Here is a 19,237-nt window from a genome sequence, read left to right as displayed (position 1 = left end):
ACATCTGAGTAGCCCCAACGACGTTACTGTAGTGGCACATATGGCACAGCTAGATCGCAGGTGGCCCCTGCTTGCCACGCAGGCAGTTAATGTTCTGTAAGACCCAAAACTTCTATTAAAGGGATCTAGGGATGCCTGGGTGGCTTAGTTGGTTAAGCGCCGACTTCGGCTCAGGTCATGATCTCGCGGTTCGTGAGTTCAAGCCCCACGTTGGGCTCGGTGCTGACAGCTCTGAGCCTGGAGCCTGCTTCCGATTCTGCGTCTCCCTCTCTCTGTGTTCCTCCCCTGCTCTCTCTCTCTCTCTCTCTTAAAATAAATAATAAACATTAAAAATTTTGTTTTAAATAAGGGGATCTGAAGAACATCTAATCCAAACTTCATTAAATACTTAAAATTCTCTGCTACCTTCCCAGCCTGCTGGGGATCCAAACTATATTGAAACACTTCTAACAAATAACTCACTGGCTTTCTATTCTTTGTGAGATCTGTAATTATTAGAAAACCCTGTCTTACAATCTGGAGAAACACGCTGCTTACAAATCCCATCCTTCGCTAATCCTATTTCAGCTTGCTCCCTGAAGCTACACACACATGTTGTTGCTCTAACATCTTTCCTTTAGTCTTCTGCTTTAAGGCAACATAATCTCATTTGTTCACCTGGTTTTCTGGGATCCTGCAAGGTGCCCTCACTGTCCTCTTCTATTTGTTCAACATTCAGAGTATGGTTCTGACTAGCGCAATACCAGTCTGTCGCCACTCTTGTCCTGGACGTTGCTGTTGTTATTGAAATCTGAAGTTAAATGATTACCCTTTGTGAGTTTCTTCCCCCCACCTCATTTGATCCAGATCAGCTTCCACTGTATACCTTCTGAGTTATGATGTTCACCTTCAGCTTCTGGCCATTTGAGTATTTGGATGACATATTGAATGTTTCCTCCTGACCAGGTAGATTTATTAACTCACTCAGTCCTCATAACAACACTATGAGTTAGGTACTCCTTGTTTTCTCAGTAGAAGAAAGAGAGTTTGCCCAAGGTTGCATAGTAAGTGGTGGAGCCAGAAATTGAACTAGGGCAGTCTGGCTGCAACAGCCAACTTTCTAACCTGGCTGTTACAGTGACTCTCGGTTCTATTATTTATTACTTTTTAATGTCACTGGGCCAAGAAGACCTATTGGATCCAGCCCCACCATCATCCCTGCCAGGGCCTTACTGATGGGATGATGATACTGCTGCATTGTTCAAGACTCCTCTCTGGGACTCTGTTTGGATGGTCAGAACCAACATCTTCTATGTTAATACATTTAAAGGTCACTCCCTGGCCTAGGAGACTTTCTAGGCTTTCAAATCATTTGCATATCTATGCTCAGATGTTTGCATTTTGTAGTTTAACTCTCAGAAAAGATTTCTGTGTTCTCAGGGTGCCTCATTTGGACTCTGTTTATGACTGTAATGCCAGGCTAATTATAATTTCCTCTGCAAATTCCTTAGCATGATTTTTGAGAGATGTATATCAAAGGGCCAGGGTTCATCTAGATTTTTTATTAGCAAGTTTCTTTAAAGCAAAAGAGAAAAACATCTTAACTTTGTGATGTCTGGCAAAAGAAACCATAAACAAAGGACAAGGTAAGGCCCATGCAAATACAAGTGATTTACAACCCACGTAAACAACAAAAGATTAGTATCCAGAATATGTAAAGAGGTATTTCAACAATTTGAAAGAGTAAAAGATAAGCAACTAACTAAGGGGTAAAAGGGGAGAGGCATAGACATGAACCAGGCCATTTACCCAAGAAGAAACCTGAATGGGGGGAAGGGGGAAGCATGAGATGATGTTCCATTTCATTTGTAATCAGGCAAGCACGAATTAAAACCACAGGGAGATACCATTCACACCTACCAGACAGACAAAAGTTAGTAAATCTGACAAAACTAAGTATTGGGAAACAAGAACTCATATCTTGCTAGTGGTGGGAGAGGTATACAAATTGGTAAAATACCTTTGGAGAGCAGTTTGTCACAACAGAGATAAATTGAGGATGTGCATACCCTTACAACCAAGCATTTCTACTTCTAGGTGTGAACCATAGAGAAATTCCACACTTGTGCACAGAGCATATAAAAGACTTCACTTAACCCTGGTTTCTCATAGCGAAAAAGTGGAAACCACCTAAGGGCCCATTGTTAGGTAAAATGGAGAATTGAACTGAACTATTGTTTGTTCCCACAGTAAAATACTGTGTATCAGTGAAATGAATAAATGAGGCCTACATGTATCAACATAAACATAAATTGAGTGAAAAAGTTATAAAGAGGTGTAGTGATAACATACTATTTGTATAAAGTTTAATAACAAATCTAATGCTTATTGTTATACATGCCTATGTGACAAAAGTATACAGATACACATCAGAATGATACGTTGTAACTTCAGGAAAGAGGCTACCTCAAGATGAGCTTTAGTGAAGCTAGCTTTTGGGGTTATGTATGGGTACAAGAGAACAGTTAAGAAATAGGACAAGTGTCAACATCTGTTAAATTTGGGTGATGGCTGCTTGCTGCTTGTTATGTTTTTTTGTATGTTTGAAATGTTTTAGAACTAAAAAAAAAAAAAAAAAAAAAGATACATGGAATGATCAAGCCAGAATATAACCGTAGCACTTAACTGTTAATCCTGAAATAATTGTATGACTTACTAAAGCAAAAAGAGATTCTATGCATCAGCCACACCTGTATTCAAAACACAATTAGAAACCTTTATCCAGGATGTTTGGGTGGCTCAGTCCAGTAAGTGGCCGACTTTTGATCTCAGCTCAGGTCTTGATCTCAAGGTCATGAGTTCAAACCCTGTTTTGGGTTCCGTGCTGGGCATGAAGCCTACTTAAAAAACAAAACAAAAAACATTTTTCAAATCTCATGTTATGATAGTTCTTCATGCACTCTTAAGCAGAAGCAAAATTAGTAAGGGTGAGATGGTCTAAAATTCGATTATTTTCCCCAAACTTTATGCTTTTTTACTAGATTATTGTCCATGTTTCAGGCAGAGCTTTCACAGAGTGTGCAAATGTGCCATAGCTAGAAAACCAGTCTTTAAGATTTTGGCTTTTGACATCACACAGTTCTGATGAGTGATAAACAGAATTATTTGCCCCAAATACATGTTGCCAGTTTATGGTTGGTTTGTTTTTTTAAGACATCTCAGTAGTTAGCCATTGTGCTTGGGCAGAATGAAATGAAAACAAAAAGCATTGTCTTAGCAGAGACCATGTCTATGGAGTAGAAGTCTACTAACTAACATCCCGTCATATGTCAAAGACCGTTTTACTTACATGACTGCGGTAGAGATAAGATGATAATGTGTGTCCAGCACTTAGCATAGTAGAGGGCACATAAACATGTCTTACTTTGCTTCTCATTTTCTTGCATGTGAACTTGAGAGGGGGGAAATAAGAGGCATCGCAGAAGTTTAGGACAAACCTAGCACTTCCTTTCCAGCTCTGAATCTGTTGTTACCACCAGCCAGCCAGCCCCCTCATATCTTCATCTGCAAACCAGACTGCATTGAGGCACTGCAACAGCCATTTACTGGTGTGTGTTCTCAACTGGGCCATATAGCCATGAAAAAAGACATTGCATCATCCAGCGTGAGAGTGTGCCTTCGTTTCTATCTCAGTTGATAGTTCAGGGTACATTCTGAGTTTTGAATGCTTTCTTCTGATCAAAAATAGAAGTTTCTTTGCAAGTTGTGTTGTCTGTTGGTGCCTGACATAAGAGGCTCTCCTAAGTAGATGTCATCATCTGTTGTGAGTATTTCTCCCACTTTGTGCTTTTGCTTTTATATTAGTTTGTGGGGTTTGATCAAAAAAATAGAAAGCCAGTGAGTTATTTGTTAGAAGTGTGCATTTTCCCTATAGTTATTTCTCATTTTGTTAATAGAAGGTTCTTTCCCATCCACAGATGAGTTAGTCACTTACATATTTTTAAATCTTTTATTGATTTCATTATTTACATCTGACAGTCTAATCCACTTACAGTTTTTGGTGTGGAATGAGGCGAGGCTGTAAACTGACTTTTGATTTTAAATAAGCACAGCACTATTTATTAACCCATCCCTTCCTTCCCCTGTGCCCTTCGTGATGTTTCCTTTATTTGCAGTGGTTCTCCCTGAGGGAGGAAAGTGTATCACAGTCACTCAGGAAGCTTTTCAGAAATCCTCTTAACCCCACTTTGGACAATTCTAGCGCATCTTGAATACCAGAATCTTTGGCCGCCCTCTGATTATCCCTGCCCCTTCTCTTGTGAGAGCCATTAATTATGTCATATAATCTACTCCTGTATCATCAAGGGTCTGCTTAGAGATGTGGATTCTGTTCCACTGATAAGCGTACCCTTGGACCTGCTGCACAGTGCTCTTCTTATTGAACGACATGAATGCATTTTAATATCTGGCCAAATAAGTTTCCATTCATATTTCAAAAACCTAAAAAATAGCCTGTTAACATGTTTCTGCAAAATCCAGGTTGCCTTTGGAGAGAACTCTATTTCATGTTGTTTTGCTCTTGCGGGTAACTTTCAGTAAGGCTTTGCTTCACAGAGTTGTAATTATCTTAGTTCTACTTTTATATCAGCAGGACTGAAGAATCCATTTTAAAAGAAGTTGAAAATAAAGCCTTCTGTACTTGAACAAAATTTCCTTTTTCTGTTGACCTGATCTTAGAAATTCAACCATCATCAAACCCAGCTCTGCACGGAATACTTTTCCAAAATGAATAGCAACACTCAGCATTTAGGCCTCAGTGTGGCAGCCAGGCAGTTAAGTTTGCCCTTGTTTAGTTTTGCATATGTGAGATGCTATTTAGAAACTTGTTCTGAATATCTTTTGCAAGGTGAGGATATGTATATACCTCAGAATTTCCTTTTTCTGTATGCTTCTAGAGCTAAACCTTGGGTTGGGGGAGGTAGGGACAAGTGCTTCCTGCTTGCAAACACTAATGCTCAGTAAGAAATAAAAGATTATATATAATAAATAGCCTTAAATTTGGTAAGCCAGTAGCATGTTTTTCTAAAAATTTACAAACATTCTCAGGATTCAGTTTACTATAAGGCATATTATTAGTGAAACTTCTATCAATAAACAAAATCTGTTATAAGCTTATGCACAGATTGACTTTTATCAAAATTTATTTTACTGAAAATATTATACCACAAATTAATTCAGTGTTGTAATTTTCCATTTTTTTTTAAGAATGCCATTGTACAGGACTTTGTATAGGGATCATCTCATTTAATATAAATAATGAGACAGCTTCTAGAACTATGAGTGTATTTATATTTCTTTTAATGTTCATAAAACTAATAGTAATGTGATTTAAGCATCCAAACTGTATGTTTACAATAGAGGCATGAAGGGGTATAAAATGCTTACTAGTAATGTAAAAGAAAATTTTTTTAACTTTGAGAACATGAGGGGAAATTCATACTGTCATATTTTAAAACCATACAAACAGAAATGCTGAATTTCAGTTTGGTGGTATTTGCTAATAATGTCAGAGCCAAGTAATACAAGTTTTTTCTGAGCTAATTTTTCTGCAAATTTCAATTTTCTCAAATGTTTCTTGTTTCTTAAATATAATTCCACTTTGACCTGTTCTTTATTCAATCAGTTGTGTGTACTTATCGAAATATGGCTGTGCACTAATTGTATACAAGGCAAATCCCATTAAAACTTATTCAACCCATGAGGCGGGCACCTGGGTGGCTCAGTAAGTTAAGCATCCAGCTTCAGCTCAGGTCATGATCTCATGGTTTGTGAGTTCAAGCCCCATGTCGGCCTCTGTGCTGACAGCTTGGAGCCTAGAGCCTGCTTCTGTTTCTGTATCTCCCCTCTCTCTGTCCCTCCCTCCCTCCCTCTCCCTCCCCCTTCCTCTCTCTCTCTCTCTCTCTCTCTCTCTCTCTCTCTCTCTCTCAAATAACATTAAAAAAAAAAAATTCTATTCGGGGCACCTGGGTGGCTCAGTTGGTTGAGCATCCAACTTCGGCTCAGGTCATGATCTCACGGTTTGTGAGTTCGAGCCCTGTGTCGGGCTCTGCTGACAGCTCAGAGCCGGGAGCCTGCTTTGGATTCTGTGTCTCCCTGTCTCTGCCTCTTCCCCACTCAAACGTTGTGTCTCTTTCTCTCAAAAAATGAATAAAAAATAAAAAAAAGTGGGTTTTTTATTTAAATTCAACCCTAACAAAATTCTTCATACTCTTTAATACTGATTTCTCAACGAGCAGCCCACCTGAAGTTTGAAGAATTATTCTAACTATAAGAAATTCTCATACTCTGTGACAAACTTATGAATGGATCTTTGGAGTTTGTCATAACAGGCTTTTACATATTTACTCAATAGCATTCTGATTCTATGTGTGACCAAAAAAACTGAACACATGCTGGACAAACTTTTAAGAATGCTTCCTTTAATGACATCTCCTGATTCCAATTGTATGATGCTCTGTGCAGTTATATCCAGATACACCAAACAAGAAAAAAACGAAATACACCCACATTTTCAATTCTGTTAAGCACCCCTTCCCTCCCTCCTTGTCTCATTCATCCACTCATTCATTTATTCAGCAGATACCTCTCAGTGTGGCTTGCAAAACACTAATCTCCCAGGAGCCCTTTTGATAAATAAGACCCCTTTCTCTTGGAGCTTAGTCTCCAGTTAGTTTTGAGCATACACGAAAATTTCAGAACTTGCTTCCTTTAATTCTAATCTATAATTTTGTTTTCTTATAAAATATTTCAAACACTCAGCAATATGCCAAAAATAATATGACAGATACCCAAGTACTATCACAGAGGCTTAACAGACATTAACATTTTGCCATGTTGGCTTCAAATCTCTCCAGCTGCAACCATTAACCTTAAGTTGGTGTGTTATGTTGTGTATATTATGCACATTTTGTTGTTACGTATCTATAGATCCATAAATAATGTGGTATTTTATGTGTTTTTGTGTTTTACATAAATGATTTCACATGGTATATACCCTTTTTGCAGTTGGGGTCTGGGGAGGGTGTTTTTTATTCAACATTGTTTTTTGTTGATTCTCCATGTTGATGCATGCAGGTGTAGTTCCTTGAAGCACTGGGTAATACTCCCTTTTGTGAATAAGCCACAGTGTATTTCTCCATTGCTTTGCTGATGCATACTCAACTTAGGTCGTTTCCAAGCTTTTGATGTTATGAACTAGTAGTTCACTGAGCATGATTATGTATGTTTTTTTGTGAACATGCTTGAGTCGTTCTGTCCAATGTATACCTAGTAGCAGACTTGATGGATCATAAGGTGTGCATATCTTCAATTTTACTCCAGTAAAGTGTGGCCCAAGATGGCAGAGTCATTCATAAATCTGCTTTAAGGAAGGTGGGGGTTTAAGTCCTATTGCTAGGCTATCAAATTCTTAGCTTATCTGTTCTTTGATTTTATTGTACAGTATTTAAATTCTATTTTATCTAAGCAGTGATAGATAATAAATGTTTTTAATTTTTAAGTAGAATTTTATTATGTCATCTATTATGGAGGTTCAGGCATAAATGAATACACTAGCAAATTATACAGGCTTTTTAAATGACAAAGAACATATTTTCTGACATGTTGTTGGTCCTCAAATCATTTATCTTTTTTAAAAAAACTTTATTTATTTTGAGAGAGAGAGAGACAGAGTGCACAAGTGGGGAAGGGGGGATTCTCTTCCTCCCCCCTTCCCCACTTGTGCACTCTGTCTCTCTCTCAAAATAAATCGTGACCAGACGTTTAACTGACTGAGCCATCCACGTGCCTCCAAATCATTTACCTTTGAAACACACTCTAATATTAAGTGCTTAATTTTGAGTAACTACTTTAGTGACTTGAGAAAGTATGATATTTTAATTCTGTTGTTAAAACTACAAATTTGACTTAACTCTATAAAAAGATTTTACATACAGATTTAAAATCTAGTGATGAGTATAAGCTTCTCTTGCCCTTGAAATATTTTACAACTAAGCAAATGAAATATCACAAATATGCAACAAGCTTTGAGCAGATCTGAGCTTTGCAAATGCTAGAGCTTTGTTTCATAGGTTTTAGTTCTTCAAAGTATTAAGATGTTGTATTTTCTCATTCTTTTTAATGTGTTTACTTCAAGTGATTTAAGAAGGAGACTGAATTTTAGCTGCAGCAGATGTATCATGCAGGGAGTACCCTGGTTTAAATTCTGACGTGCTTTCACTTCTGCTCGCTTCCCCTTGAAAGCGTCTAGAAAGAAGCTGGCACATTATTTTGCGGATGTTACTGGACATCAGGAAATACATGACTGGGTCTAAGCAACTATTGAAAGACGAGAAGACCAGCATGATCTCGTTGGTTTTGTGAACTATTTCCTTCCAATAGCAAGGTGGATTGTTTAGCTGTGAAAAAATATAGACAAATCGGAAGGCATGATATGGAACAAAACATATAGTAAAAATGATGAGTACAATAAAGGAATTCCGAGCTGTGGTGGCATATTTACCAGAGTTGGGAAATTTGGACCTCCTTTTAGAAATCCTCAGTAGATTCTTGCCGATCTTAATATATGAAAGGATTATTAGTAAGAAAATTAGCCAGAACATTACCACAAGAATGAGGTTAAAAATTGCTTCTCCCTTGGCATTCGTCCTCTCTCTATAATGGAAGCACATTGTGGAATTATTGGAATCATGGCCTTCTTTCTTAGGGGCTAATATAATCATAGCTAGAAATCCAGCAAGAGCAACTGTCCATACTATACAGCAAACATAAATACTTTGTTTGGTTGTTACTGCCTTCCGTTGTTGTATAGACCGATTGATTTTTATGTAGCGATCCAAACTGATGAATCCAAGCAAAATAATGCTAATGTACATGTTCATATAAAATAGTGTTCCCACAGCCCTGCAAAGGATCATATTGAGTGTCCACTTGTTCTGGTTAATGTGATACATTATGCGGAAAGGCAGGCAGAAGATCAGTAAGAGATCTGCAATGGCTACATTCAGTAGGTAAATCTGAATGGAGTTTCTCTTGCGGTGGATACCCAGAAATACATAGAGGGCGATTATGTTTCCAACCAGTCCCATGATGAAAATAACAGAGAAAGATACTGTTAACACGCTAGAGAGCAGTTTCTCATCCATGACACAGTCAGTATCTGATGTTCCTGACATGGTGTGTGGCGTTGGGATGCTGTGATTAGCTGTAAAGTTCACTCCCTGAGAGGACCAAGGCCAGCTGTAGGCCGAAGTGGTTGGCATTGTTACGGCGTGACTTCTCATTGTCTGGTGTAGGGATCAAAAAGTGAAGGTGCTAAATGACGTGTTCCTTGTGTGTAGCTTTGGTATCTTCAGAATTTTCCTACAAGGGAAAGCAGCATTGAGTTATTTGCCATTTTAATAAGTTTCTTTAAGCACAAATAATAAGCGATATATTTTCAGATGGGAGAAACTTTGAGTATCTGCACTATGTATGTAGCAGCAGCATGGTACCACAGCTCAAGCAGTAAGTGTACTAGAGTCTTAGGGAATGTCCTGCTCTAACCTTTCCTATGGCTGTGGTATATGTTCAAGGTTTGTTTTATTTAACTTGCCGTATGGAGTTTGTTATGGGAATAGAGACAGACGTATGGAGAAATGACAGCTCATATTGTTCAAAGATAAGGGTCCATTTCCCGAAAGGTAGTTACAGCCATGAGTGAGCTGGGCCCACTGCTGACCCCTGCCCAGCTCCCTGCCTTAACTTCTTCCCTTGTGTCTGGTATCCGTTCATTTGGGCAAGGATTGCCACACAGCATATGACATAAACTGTGGCAGTCTTCCATTCCGGGGGGGAATAGAAGAAAGAGTCCTAAATTTCTTCCTTTTCAAGCTAAGACCAAGTTGGGCGTATTAAAATCATTTGCCTGCGAGCTATGCAGACCCAAGAGAGCAGAACACCTGCCCCCTCAGACAGACTCTTGTAACAAGGTAGCCAAACAAAACCAAGCCGGGTGGCAAAGGCTGCCAGTTAGTTGAGACAGACGGTCTCCTGACCCGGAAGCATAGAGTGATAGTACAGATGGGAAGCACGATGTGCATTCCAAGATTCTGAAACAACTAACTGCAGCTTACTATGCCCCAGGTTAGGTCATTTGCAACTGTCGCTCGAACCTTATAAGAGTGTGTGTGAATTCCACTTGTTTGCCGCAGCAGAGAATGTTAGCAGCGCCACCTATTCTTGGCTCCTTCCTGGGCATTGAGTGCAATGAAGCCCTCAGTCTGAGAGGCCATCATAAGGAGCTAGAAGACATGAAGAGAGGGTCCCAGGAGGTCTCAGAGTGACTGCCCCATTTCTCTACAGCAGCATCTTAGCAGGTGTAACACAAAGACATTCCGAGCAAGGTTACCAAAATCAGACCTGACTAACTCTGTGACCTTGGTCACACCAATTCATCTTTTCTAAGCTTCAGGTTTCTCATCTGTAGAAATGCATAATGTGTATGAAGAACTTAACCCCGGGCACATAAAAGTACTCAATGAAAATTAGTTTTAAAAAAAACAAAACACCTGGGTGCCTGAGTGTCTCGCTCAGTCAGTTGAATATCCAACTTCGGCTCTGGTCACGAACTGAGTTTGTGAGTTCAAGCCCTGTGTCAGGCTCTGTGCTGACAGCTAGGAGCCTGGAGCCTGCTTCGGATTCTGTGTCTTTCTCTCTCTCTCTCTCTCTCTCTCTCTCTCTCTCTCTCTCTCTCTCTCAAAAATAAATAAACATTTAAAAAATTAAAAAAAAATTTAAAAACCACTTTTGGGGGATGCCTGAGTGGCTCAGTTGGTTGAACCTCAAACTCTTGATCTCAGCTCAGGTCATGGTCCTAGGGTCATGGAATCAAGCCCTGCATCAGGCTCTGAGCTGAGCATGGAGCCTGCTTAAGATTCTCTCTCCCTGTGCCCCTCTCCCCTGCTCATGCACATGCATTCTCTCTCCCCCCCCCCCCCCACTCTCCCCCATTCACACACTCTCTCTCTCTCTAAAATTTATATATATAAAAACACCTTTGGACTAATCTCATTTTAGTAAATATTTCATACACGGCTAAGTACTGCATGGAAACCAAAAGTGAACAAGTCCAAGATCCTGCTCTCAGGAAACATTTTTGTAGGCATGCACATTCAAATTCTGAATGCTATATTGTAAAGTGGAATTGAATGAAAATAACTTCTGGATGTGACATGGTACGTAGAGAAATACATTTGGAAGAACTTAGCCTTTCTTAATATTCTACCTATAATTTGATCAAGAAGAAACCATATAGTCGAGGGTAAAATTCCAGTTTAAAATTTTGCTAAAGAGGGAAAATTGATTCCAGGGAAGAAGAACTGGCTGGTGAAGAGGAAGTTATGTAATCTATCTCTGGTAAGAAGAGCCTGCCTCCACAGTTCAGGTCAGTGGAGGGAGGGAGGCAGGCGGACCCAGTCTAGTCTGTCCTGTGTCTCAACTGCAGGAACCAATTTCAGCAAAGTTTATAAACTTACATGCATGTATCTGGTGATCAGAAATTCTAAAAGGAAAGGGCAATCTAGGAAGAATGGAAGCCGATAATGCAATCTAGATTACCAGGAAGAGGAAAAGGGTGCCTAAAGGAGGAATTTGCATTGTATGGTTAGGTGGGAAGCTTGCTGCAGCTTGGGTAGAAACCTCCCATGGCCACTGATGAAAGGGAATTTGATGGCAAGTGACATGACTTTAAGAGCTCAGATAGCCAAAATGCCTATAAAAACTCATCTGTAAGTAGTTCTTTTTTTTTTTTTTTTCCTTCTTCCATGCCAGATCTTAAACTCCATTAGGATTGGGAACCAAGTCTTTTTTTTGTTTGTTTGCCTCTGTGTAGCAAGTGCTTAGCACAATAAATATTGCTGAATGAAAGAGGGAATTTAGTAGAAAAGCAGGTGGAGTTCTACATGTGGACCGCAAAATCAGCTGTTCAAGTACAGGAAGAGCTTTGACTGCATTAAGAAAATTGCATTTGACCGAGGTTGCTGGGTTGGTAGTATGATGCGCCTACAGCAAAAACTAACCCCCTTCTTTGATTGAATTCACAGATATGGAATGTCTTAAGTGGAGATTGTCACCACTAACCTGAAGGTTGTCACTACTAGTCCTGAACTGGAATACAGCCATTTCATCCTAACATCACACTTAGAAACTGCCACAGACCACATGGGGAGAAAAGCCCAAATTATGTTATAGGAGCGAGCTGAAGGAAGTAGGCACCTTACCCTGGAGATATAGAAGAGACTGTCAGTGGCTCTCAATCCTGAGCTGCATATTAGAACCCCTTGGAGAGCTTTTTAAAGATACCACTCCCTGGCTCCAGCCCCAGATCTTCTGATTTAATTGATCTGGAATGGGCTCCAGGCAATGGTTTCCTTTAAAAGCTCCTCAGGGGATTCTAATGTGCATCGAGAATTGAACCCTTGAGCTAGATGGCTGACCCATTAACTAATATTTATTTAGCAGTTGCTGTGTACCAGGCAGTGTGTTAAGCACATTTATATTCATGTACATAATCCTTATATTAAACTTGTGAGGTAGGTATTACAAAAGAGACAATGAGAAAGAAATCAAGAGGTTGTGAACTTTACTCATGACCACACAATTCTTTAAACGGCAGTACCCAAGCTGGGACTCAGATCTGCCTACCTTTTAGGGTCCATGATCCCTAAACCTCACTCCTCCTGATCACATATGAACAGCATTTTCTTTTTTAATTCTGAGTTCTGTCAGCAGTATTTAGACATGATTCCTTCAACATTATCCACGTTGGCAATTTTTTTAAGATTTTTTTTTTTAAGTAATCACTACACCCATTGTGGGGCTCATAGTCACAACCCCAAGATCAAGAGTCATATGTTCCACCGACTGAGCAGCCAGACACCCCTTAAAGATTTTATTTTTTTAAGTAATCGTTATACCCAGGGTGGGGCTTGAACTCACAACCCCAAGATCAAAAGTCACATGTTCTACTGACTGAGCCAGCCAGGTGCCCCTCACATTAGCAATTTTAAGAAGAGGCTATACCTTCTAGCTTTACTTTTTTGGAAAAAGGTATTAATCTTTTCATTTGCCCTGTCCATTAGAGTAAGTAAAGAAGTCCAGAGTTTACAGAATCACAAATCATTCACCAGAATGTTTAGTTTCAAACTTACTTCTAGGCCTGAAAGCCATAATCAGGATGTTTCTAGAAAGCTGTTAGCACAAAAACCTTTCTGGTTTTGCTTTATTTTCAAGCCTAAAGAAAATAAAGTAAGGGGAGCCTGGATGGCTCAGTTGATTGAGAGTCCAGCTCTTGATTTCAACTCAGGTCATGATCTCACAGTTCATGGAATTGAGCCCCACGTCTGGGCTCTGCGATGACAGTGGGGGGGCCTGCTTGGGATTTTCTCTCTTTCTCTCTCTGCCCCTCCCCATGCATGCATGCATGCTCTTGCTGTCTCTCAAAATAAGTAAACATTTTTTTTTTCAACGTTTATTTATTTTTGGGACAGAGAGAGACAGAGCATGAATGGGGGAGGGGCAGAGAGAGAGGGAGACACAGAATCGGAAACAGGCTCCAGGCTCTGAGCCATCAGCCCAGAGCCCGACGCGGGGCTCGAACTCACAGAGGGTGAGATCGTGACCTGGCTGAAGTCGGACGCTTAACCGACTGCGCCACCCAGGCGCCCCTAAGTAAACATTTTTTAAAAAAAGAGAAAATAAATTGGGCGCCTAGGTGGCTCAGATGGTTGAGCGTTTGACTTCGGCTCAGGTTATCATCTCATGGCTTGTGAGTTCGAGCCCCATGTTGGGCTCTGTGTTGACAGTTTGGAGCCTGGAGCCTGCTTCAGATTCTGTGTCTGTCTGTCTGTCTGTCTCTCTCTCTGCCCCTCCCCCGCTCGCGCTCTCTGTCTCTCAAAAATAAATAAACATTAAAAAAAAAAGAGAAAATAAAGCAAAAGCAATGCATTTGTTTAAATAGTAATAGTAGCCATCATTTAGAACCATGTATTAGATGGCTAGTGTCTAGTCATCTATTAACAAATTAACAGATTAGATTCTGTTTTACACTTAATGGCTGATGTTTGCCTCCTTTCAGTGTGTCCGTCACTCACTATTCTTAAGGCCATCTGTTGATGTATTAAAAACTACTTATTTGATAAGAATGGCCAGTGAGGACAAGAAACAGACCACTGTGTTCACATAGTGGACTAATTTCCCAGTGGGCATTGAGACTCCTGTGCTATATTGAAGTCACAATGGTTTCCTGATAGTAGATGGTAAAGGTTTTTTAAGTGTTGTTACTTGACAAATCCTGAAGCTTGCCATGCTGTGTTAGTGCTGCATTTGTAGCCGGTACCACCACCCCCTTCCGATAGTCTTCATCTGGCTCACGTAGGAGCTTCTGTACTGGAGGGCAGCACCCTACGGATTCCGCGGTGGCCTCGAATAAGCAAGAGCTTTTTCTTTTCTTTTTAATTTTGCATTTATTTAAGTAATCTCTACACCCAACATGGATCTCGAACTCACAAACCTGAGATGAAGAGTTGCATGCTCTTGTGACTGAGCCAGCCAGGCAATCCGAGCAAAAACTTTTTAAATGCATTCTGGGTACGTTTGTGAAAACATCACATCGCTCTGTTAAAATACATACCTATTTGGCAATAGTAGCAACCTTTCACTGTTTGTAGTTTGACTTGATAGTGACCGGATCCCTCAGGCCATGCTTCAAAAAATTGCACTAATTGCTGCATACAGAATAAAAATCAAAAGCATGTTGCTTAGGAAATAATACAATTAGTAGTACATTCGATTTTGCTATAAATTTAACAGTAAAGTACAACCATTGAAACTAGAGAGTCAGCATAACCATAACGTTAATAAGTGATAGATCACTTCTACCACATTGGAAATAAAATTGGTTGCTTATGAAAATAACTTTCAGTCAACTCAAGTGGCTCTGCAGGTCTTTATGGCAGAATGCAAAAGACAGTGTAAAGCAGTGTGATCGCATCGATAGATGAGCTTCAGTCCCTGCAGTGTCCTCAAGTACTTCAAGTAACTAAGAAGACAGCCTCATTTTAAGTCAAACCAAGGCAGGGGTCTCATTCGAGCACCTTACTCAGGGCTCCAGAAAGCAAAGTGGTCCTAGTCACCACGAAGCCGCTTTCACTTTTAATATTCAGAGAATCAAATTTTAACTGAAATAATGGATCATTTCTATAACTGAAATCAACGAGTACTCACAGTTCAGGCTCTCTTGCAGTAAAGGAGCAGAGCCCCAAGCTTCCCTAAACACAGAGACTCTTCTTTATGTGTCAGCTGGGTTCTCCATCCGGTGGTGGTTCACTTGGTTGAGGTTGTCTTTTTATATATTTGCATGTGGTAATCAGGCTGTTTCCCCACCACCACCACCCCTTTTCTTTCTTTTTTCGATATGATACCCCTCTGAGTCCTTGTAGAAATGTTAACAAAGAAAAAAAAAAAAAAAGCCAGCCCACCAGCATGCAGCAACTTCATGTTTAAGGTCAGTCAACATTCCTTTAGAAGATTTTTTCTATGCATACCTTTCACCTTGGCAGTTGTAGGAAGTTTTCCCTTATCCTCCCCAGATAAAGAAGTTTTATGAATTCTAAGCAGAAATACACATTTTCTGTTTTTCCTAATAAGTGATGCATAATATGCATTGCATTTGCTGTTTCTTTCAGGATTCACTTTAGAAATTAAGCTATTCACAGAAAATGGCGTTCCCGTATTGAATTCTCCTAACATCAGTAACGAATTATTTTATTCTTTTTTTTTAAGTTTTGAGTTTTTTTTCAACTTTTATTTGACCTGTACATTATTTTAGTGTATTTTCATGCATACCCTGAAGATCTTGGATTTATTTTCTAAAACAGTCTTACAATTTTGGACGAGATGAGATTTGGGATCGTATTCTCCCCTTTTTATCACTGTGACAGACTCTCCCAAGTAAATTGACATATCTCCTATCTTCTACAGAAAATAATGAAGGAATTCTGCAGTTTTTGTTTTGGTCCCAATCCAATATTTAATGACTGTCTATCTCTGTAACTGCTGGCCTTGCAGTTTCGTGGCATTTCCCTTTTTTTGTTGTCATCTGAAACGAAAGATTAGTTTTTATCCTCCCCATAATTGTCACCGTGCAGCTTTACTTATGCTAAATAACATTTAACTCACTGGGCTTTATCTAACATTCTAATTATATCTGGGTACTTACATGCTTCTGAACCCGTATTCTCCAGAGCTTTTGCTTTGTTATAACACATTGGACAGAATATTTTTAAATTCTAGAATGAAAATACTTTGTAGCTTTTACTTCCCCCTTAGAACTCCTGAGAAGGAAGATTACTGTGTTGGTCGGGCAGGAATTTCATGTGTGTGCGGTTAAAAAAAAAGTGTAATATTAAACTTGCTATCTTAACAATTTTTAAACATACAATCCAATACTGTTAAGTATATTTATATTGTTGTGCAGCAGATCTCTGAAACTTTTCATCATGCAAAACTGAAACTCTGTCATCACTAAATACTAATTCCCTTTCCCTGCCCTTGGCAATTACTTTTCTATTTTATATGATTTTCACTAATATAGATCATTCATTTGAGTGAAATGATACTGTATTTCATTCTTTTATGACTGGCTTTTTTCGTTTAGCATAATATTCTCGAGGTTCCCCCATGTCATAGCATGTGACAGGACCGCCTTCTTTCTCAAGCTGAGTAATGTTCCATTGCATGTGTGTATCTCTCGCATTTTCTTTATCCATGCATCTGTCAGTGGACATTTGAGTTGCTTCCACCTCTTGGCTATTGTGAATAAAGCTTCAGTAAGCGTGGCTATGCAAATATATTTTGGCAGAATTTTTTTTATGACTTAAATAGGTGTTTATCTATTAGCATTCTATTTCACTAAATCTAGCATAAATCTTTTTATATTATACTAGCAACCTTTCCACACCTAAGCCTCCCATTTCAAAATACTAACCCTGTTTTCATCTTCAGTGCCCTGGTGGCCTTACTATGACCAGATTTCAGTGCACATACGGTCCCCAACTTACAGTGGTTCAACTTCAGATTTTTCGGCTTTGCAGTGGTGCAAAAACCATGCGTGCTCAGCAGAAACCGCACTTCAAATTTTGATCTTTTCCCAGACAAGCGATATGTGGCGCCAGCAGTGTTGCCGGCAGTGGCGGTGAGCTGCAGCTCCTGGTTGGCCATACTGTCTCGAGACTCCACAACCGATACGCTTACAACCATTGTATACCCATGCAAGCATTCTCTTTTTCGCTTTGGATATAGTATTCAATAAATTACATGAGATATTTAGCGCATTGTTATAAAATATGCTTTGTGATAGATGAGTTTGCCCAACTGGAGGCTAACGTAAGCGTTCTGAGCATGTTTAAAGTAGGCTAGGCTAAACTATGGGATTTGGGAGATTAGGTGTATTAAATGCCATTTTCAACTTATGATATATTCTTTTCTTTTAATGTTTGTTTTTGAGAGAGAGAGAGACAGAGACAGACAAAGTGTGAGTGGGGGAAGGGCAGAGAGAGAGGGAGGCACAAAATCTGAAGCAGGATCTAGGCTCCAAGCTGTCATCACAGAGCCTGGTGCGAACCCACGAACCGTGAGATCATGACCTGAGCTGAAGTTGAACGCCCATCCGACCAAGTCAACCCAGGCACCTCTCAACTTAATGATATTTTCAACTTATGATGGGTTTATAAGGACATAACCCCATTGTATATTGAGGAAGATCTGTAATCTTTTTCTAGTTCTTCCTTTACATGAGCTTTTTCCTATTCATTCTGAGCTTTCTACTTTCTGTCTCTGTTTCCTCTTCCTCCTTTGTTGGTATCTTAGCCAGTTATTTATATACAGAAAAGCATAAATAAATGGATACATTTGTCTGGTACCATCTATCACTGATTACCACCATCTTCTCTTTATCTAAGTCCCAACCCTGGTTAAGTTCAGCCCACCACCTACTCCAGACCTGAACCTTGCTGGTTAACATGAAGACTACTAGGTACAAACACGCAGTCATGTTGATGGGTCTCTCTTCACGTTCATGACCACAAACTTCAAGTGGGCTCCTGTGTTGCCACCAGTCCTGCTGTATTTCCTTAGTGTGGTGGTTCTCAGAACATGGCTTCCAGACCAGTAGCATCAACATCACTCAAGAACTCATTAGAAATGCATGTTCTTGACCTCACCCCAGACCTTATGAATCCATAACTCTGGGCATGGAAGCCAGCAAAGCTGTGTGATTCTGATGCTGACGTTTGACAACCGTTGCCTCAGTCAGTTCATTCTCCTGTTCTTTGAAAGTACTTTTTCATACCTTCCCTCTTCTCAAAGTGCCAACAACCCCCTCTCCTGCCCCAGTCCTGCCCAATGATCACTTTTATTTCAAAGTAAATAGAAAACAGAAGTACAGTACTCAGAGAACTTCCTCATCTTCCTACATGCCCATCTGCTTGCATCTACAGGTGCTCCCAGACCCTGGCTTCTTCACTGGTGCAGGGGCCAACCCCTCTCCCTACTTGCACACTACAAGTCCCTTCTTTCTTCTGGGGTCATTTTTTCCCCTCCACAGTACCTTTCCCATCAGCATACAAATGTCTCTCTCTCAAAGACCAAACAAAAACAAACCTCCCTGAAAATCTGCTACTGCTATGGAGCCAGCTATCGGATATATTGTTATGTGAAAGTTTTGATACTTATATGTATTTTCTTATTTTCAAAAAAGATAACAATGGAAGGATAAACAAAAAACAAGTGCAGATACTTAGCAAAAGAGGAAGGAGAGATTAAGGGGAAGGAGAAGGTACAAAAGCTAGACCTCTCTGAATGGAACTTGTTTACAGTTTTGATTTTGGAATGATGTACATGTTTTATATAATCACAACACCAAATCAAGTCAAATGTAGTCAAACAACTTGGCCTCATTGTATAACACACTGAAAACATAACCACAAGGAGAATTCTTTTAAGTGACTTTAAAATAGGGATGGGGGGAGTGCCTGGGTGGCTCAGTAGGTTGAGCATCCAACTCTTGATTTTGGCTCAGGTCATGATCTCACAGTTTGTGAAATTGATCCCTCCATGAGGCTCTGTGCTGACAGCATGGAGCCTGCTTACGATTCTCTCCCTC

General features: G+C 39.7%; 2 protein-coding genes across 16 annotated transcripts in view; one reads left to right on the top strand and one right to left on the bottom strand.

Annotated features, from left to right (window-relative positions):
* Positions 1–19,237, top strand: part of CASK (calcium/calmodulin dependent serine protein kinase) — a 355,071-nt gene that overhangs the window by 193,400 nt on the left and 142,434 nt on the right. The gene's annotated exons all lie outside the window — the stretch shown is intronic.
* Positions 7,960–15,996, bottom strand: GPR34 (G protein-coupled receptor 34). The gene is made up of 3 exons (XM_040468999.1): positions 15,301–15,996; positions 14,708–14,801; positions 7,960–9,399 (listed from the first exon to the last, which is right to left on the bottom strand). Exon 3 carries the CDS (start codon positions 9,318–9,320, stop codon positions 8,178–8,180), a length of 1,143 nt encoding a protein of 380 aa, XP_040324933.1. The 5' UTR covers positions 9,321–9,399; positions 14,708–14,801; positions 15,301–15,996; the 3' UTR covers positions 7,960–8,177.

This window comes from Herpailurus yagouaroundi, unplaced genomic scaffold, assembly GCF_014898765.1.
Source record: "Herpailurus yagouaroundi ecotype Mexico unplaced genomic scaffold, PumYag 67793, whole genome shotgun sequence".
Taxonomy (NCBI): domain Eukaryota; kingdom Metazoa; phylum Chordata; class Mammalia; order Carnivora; family Felidae; genus Herpailurus; species Herpailurus yagouaroundi.
Note: the sequence above shows the minus strand (reverse complement) of the source record. Positions and strands in the feature narration are given on the sequence as shown.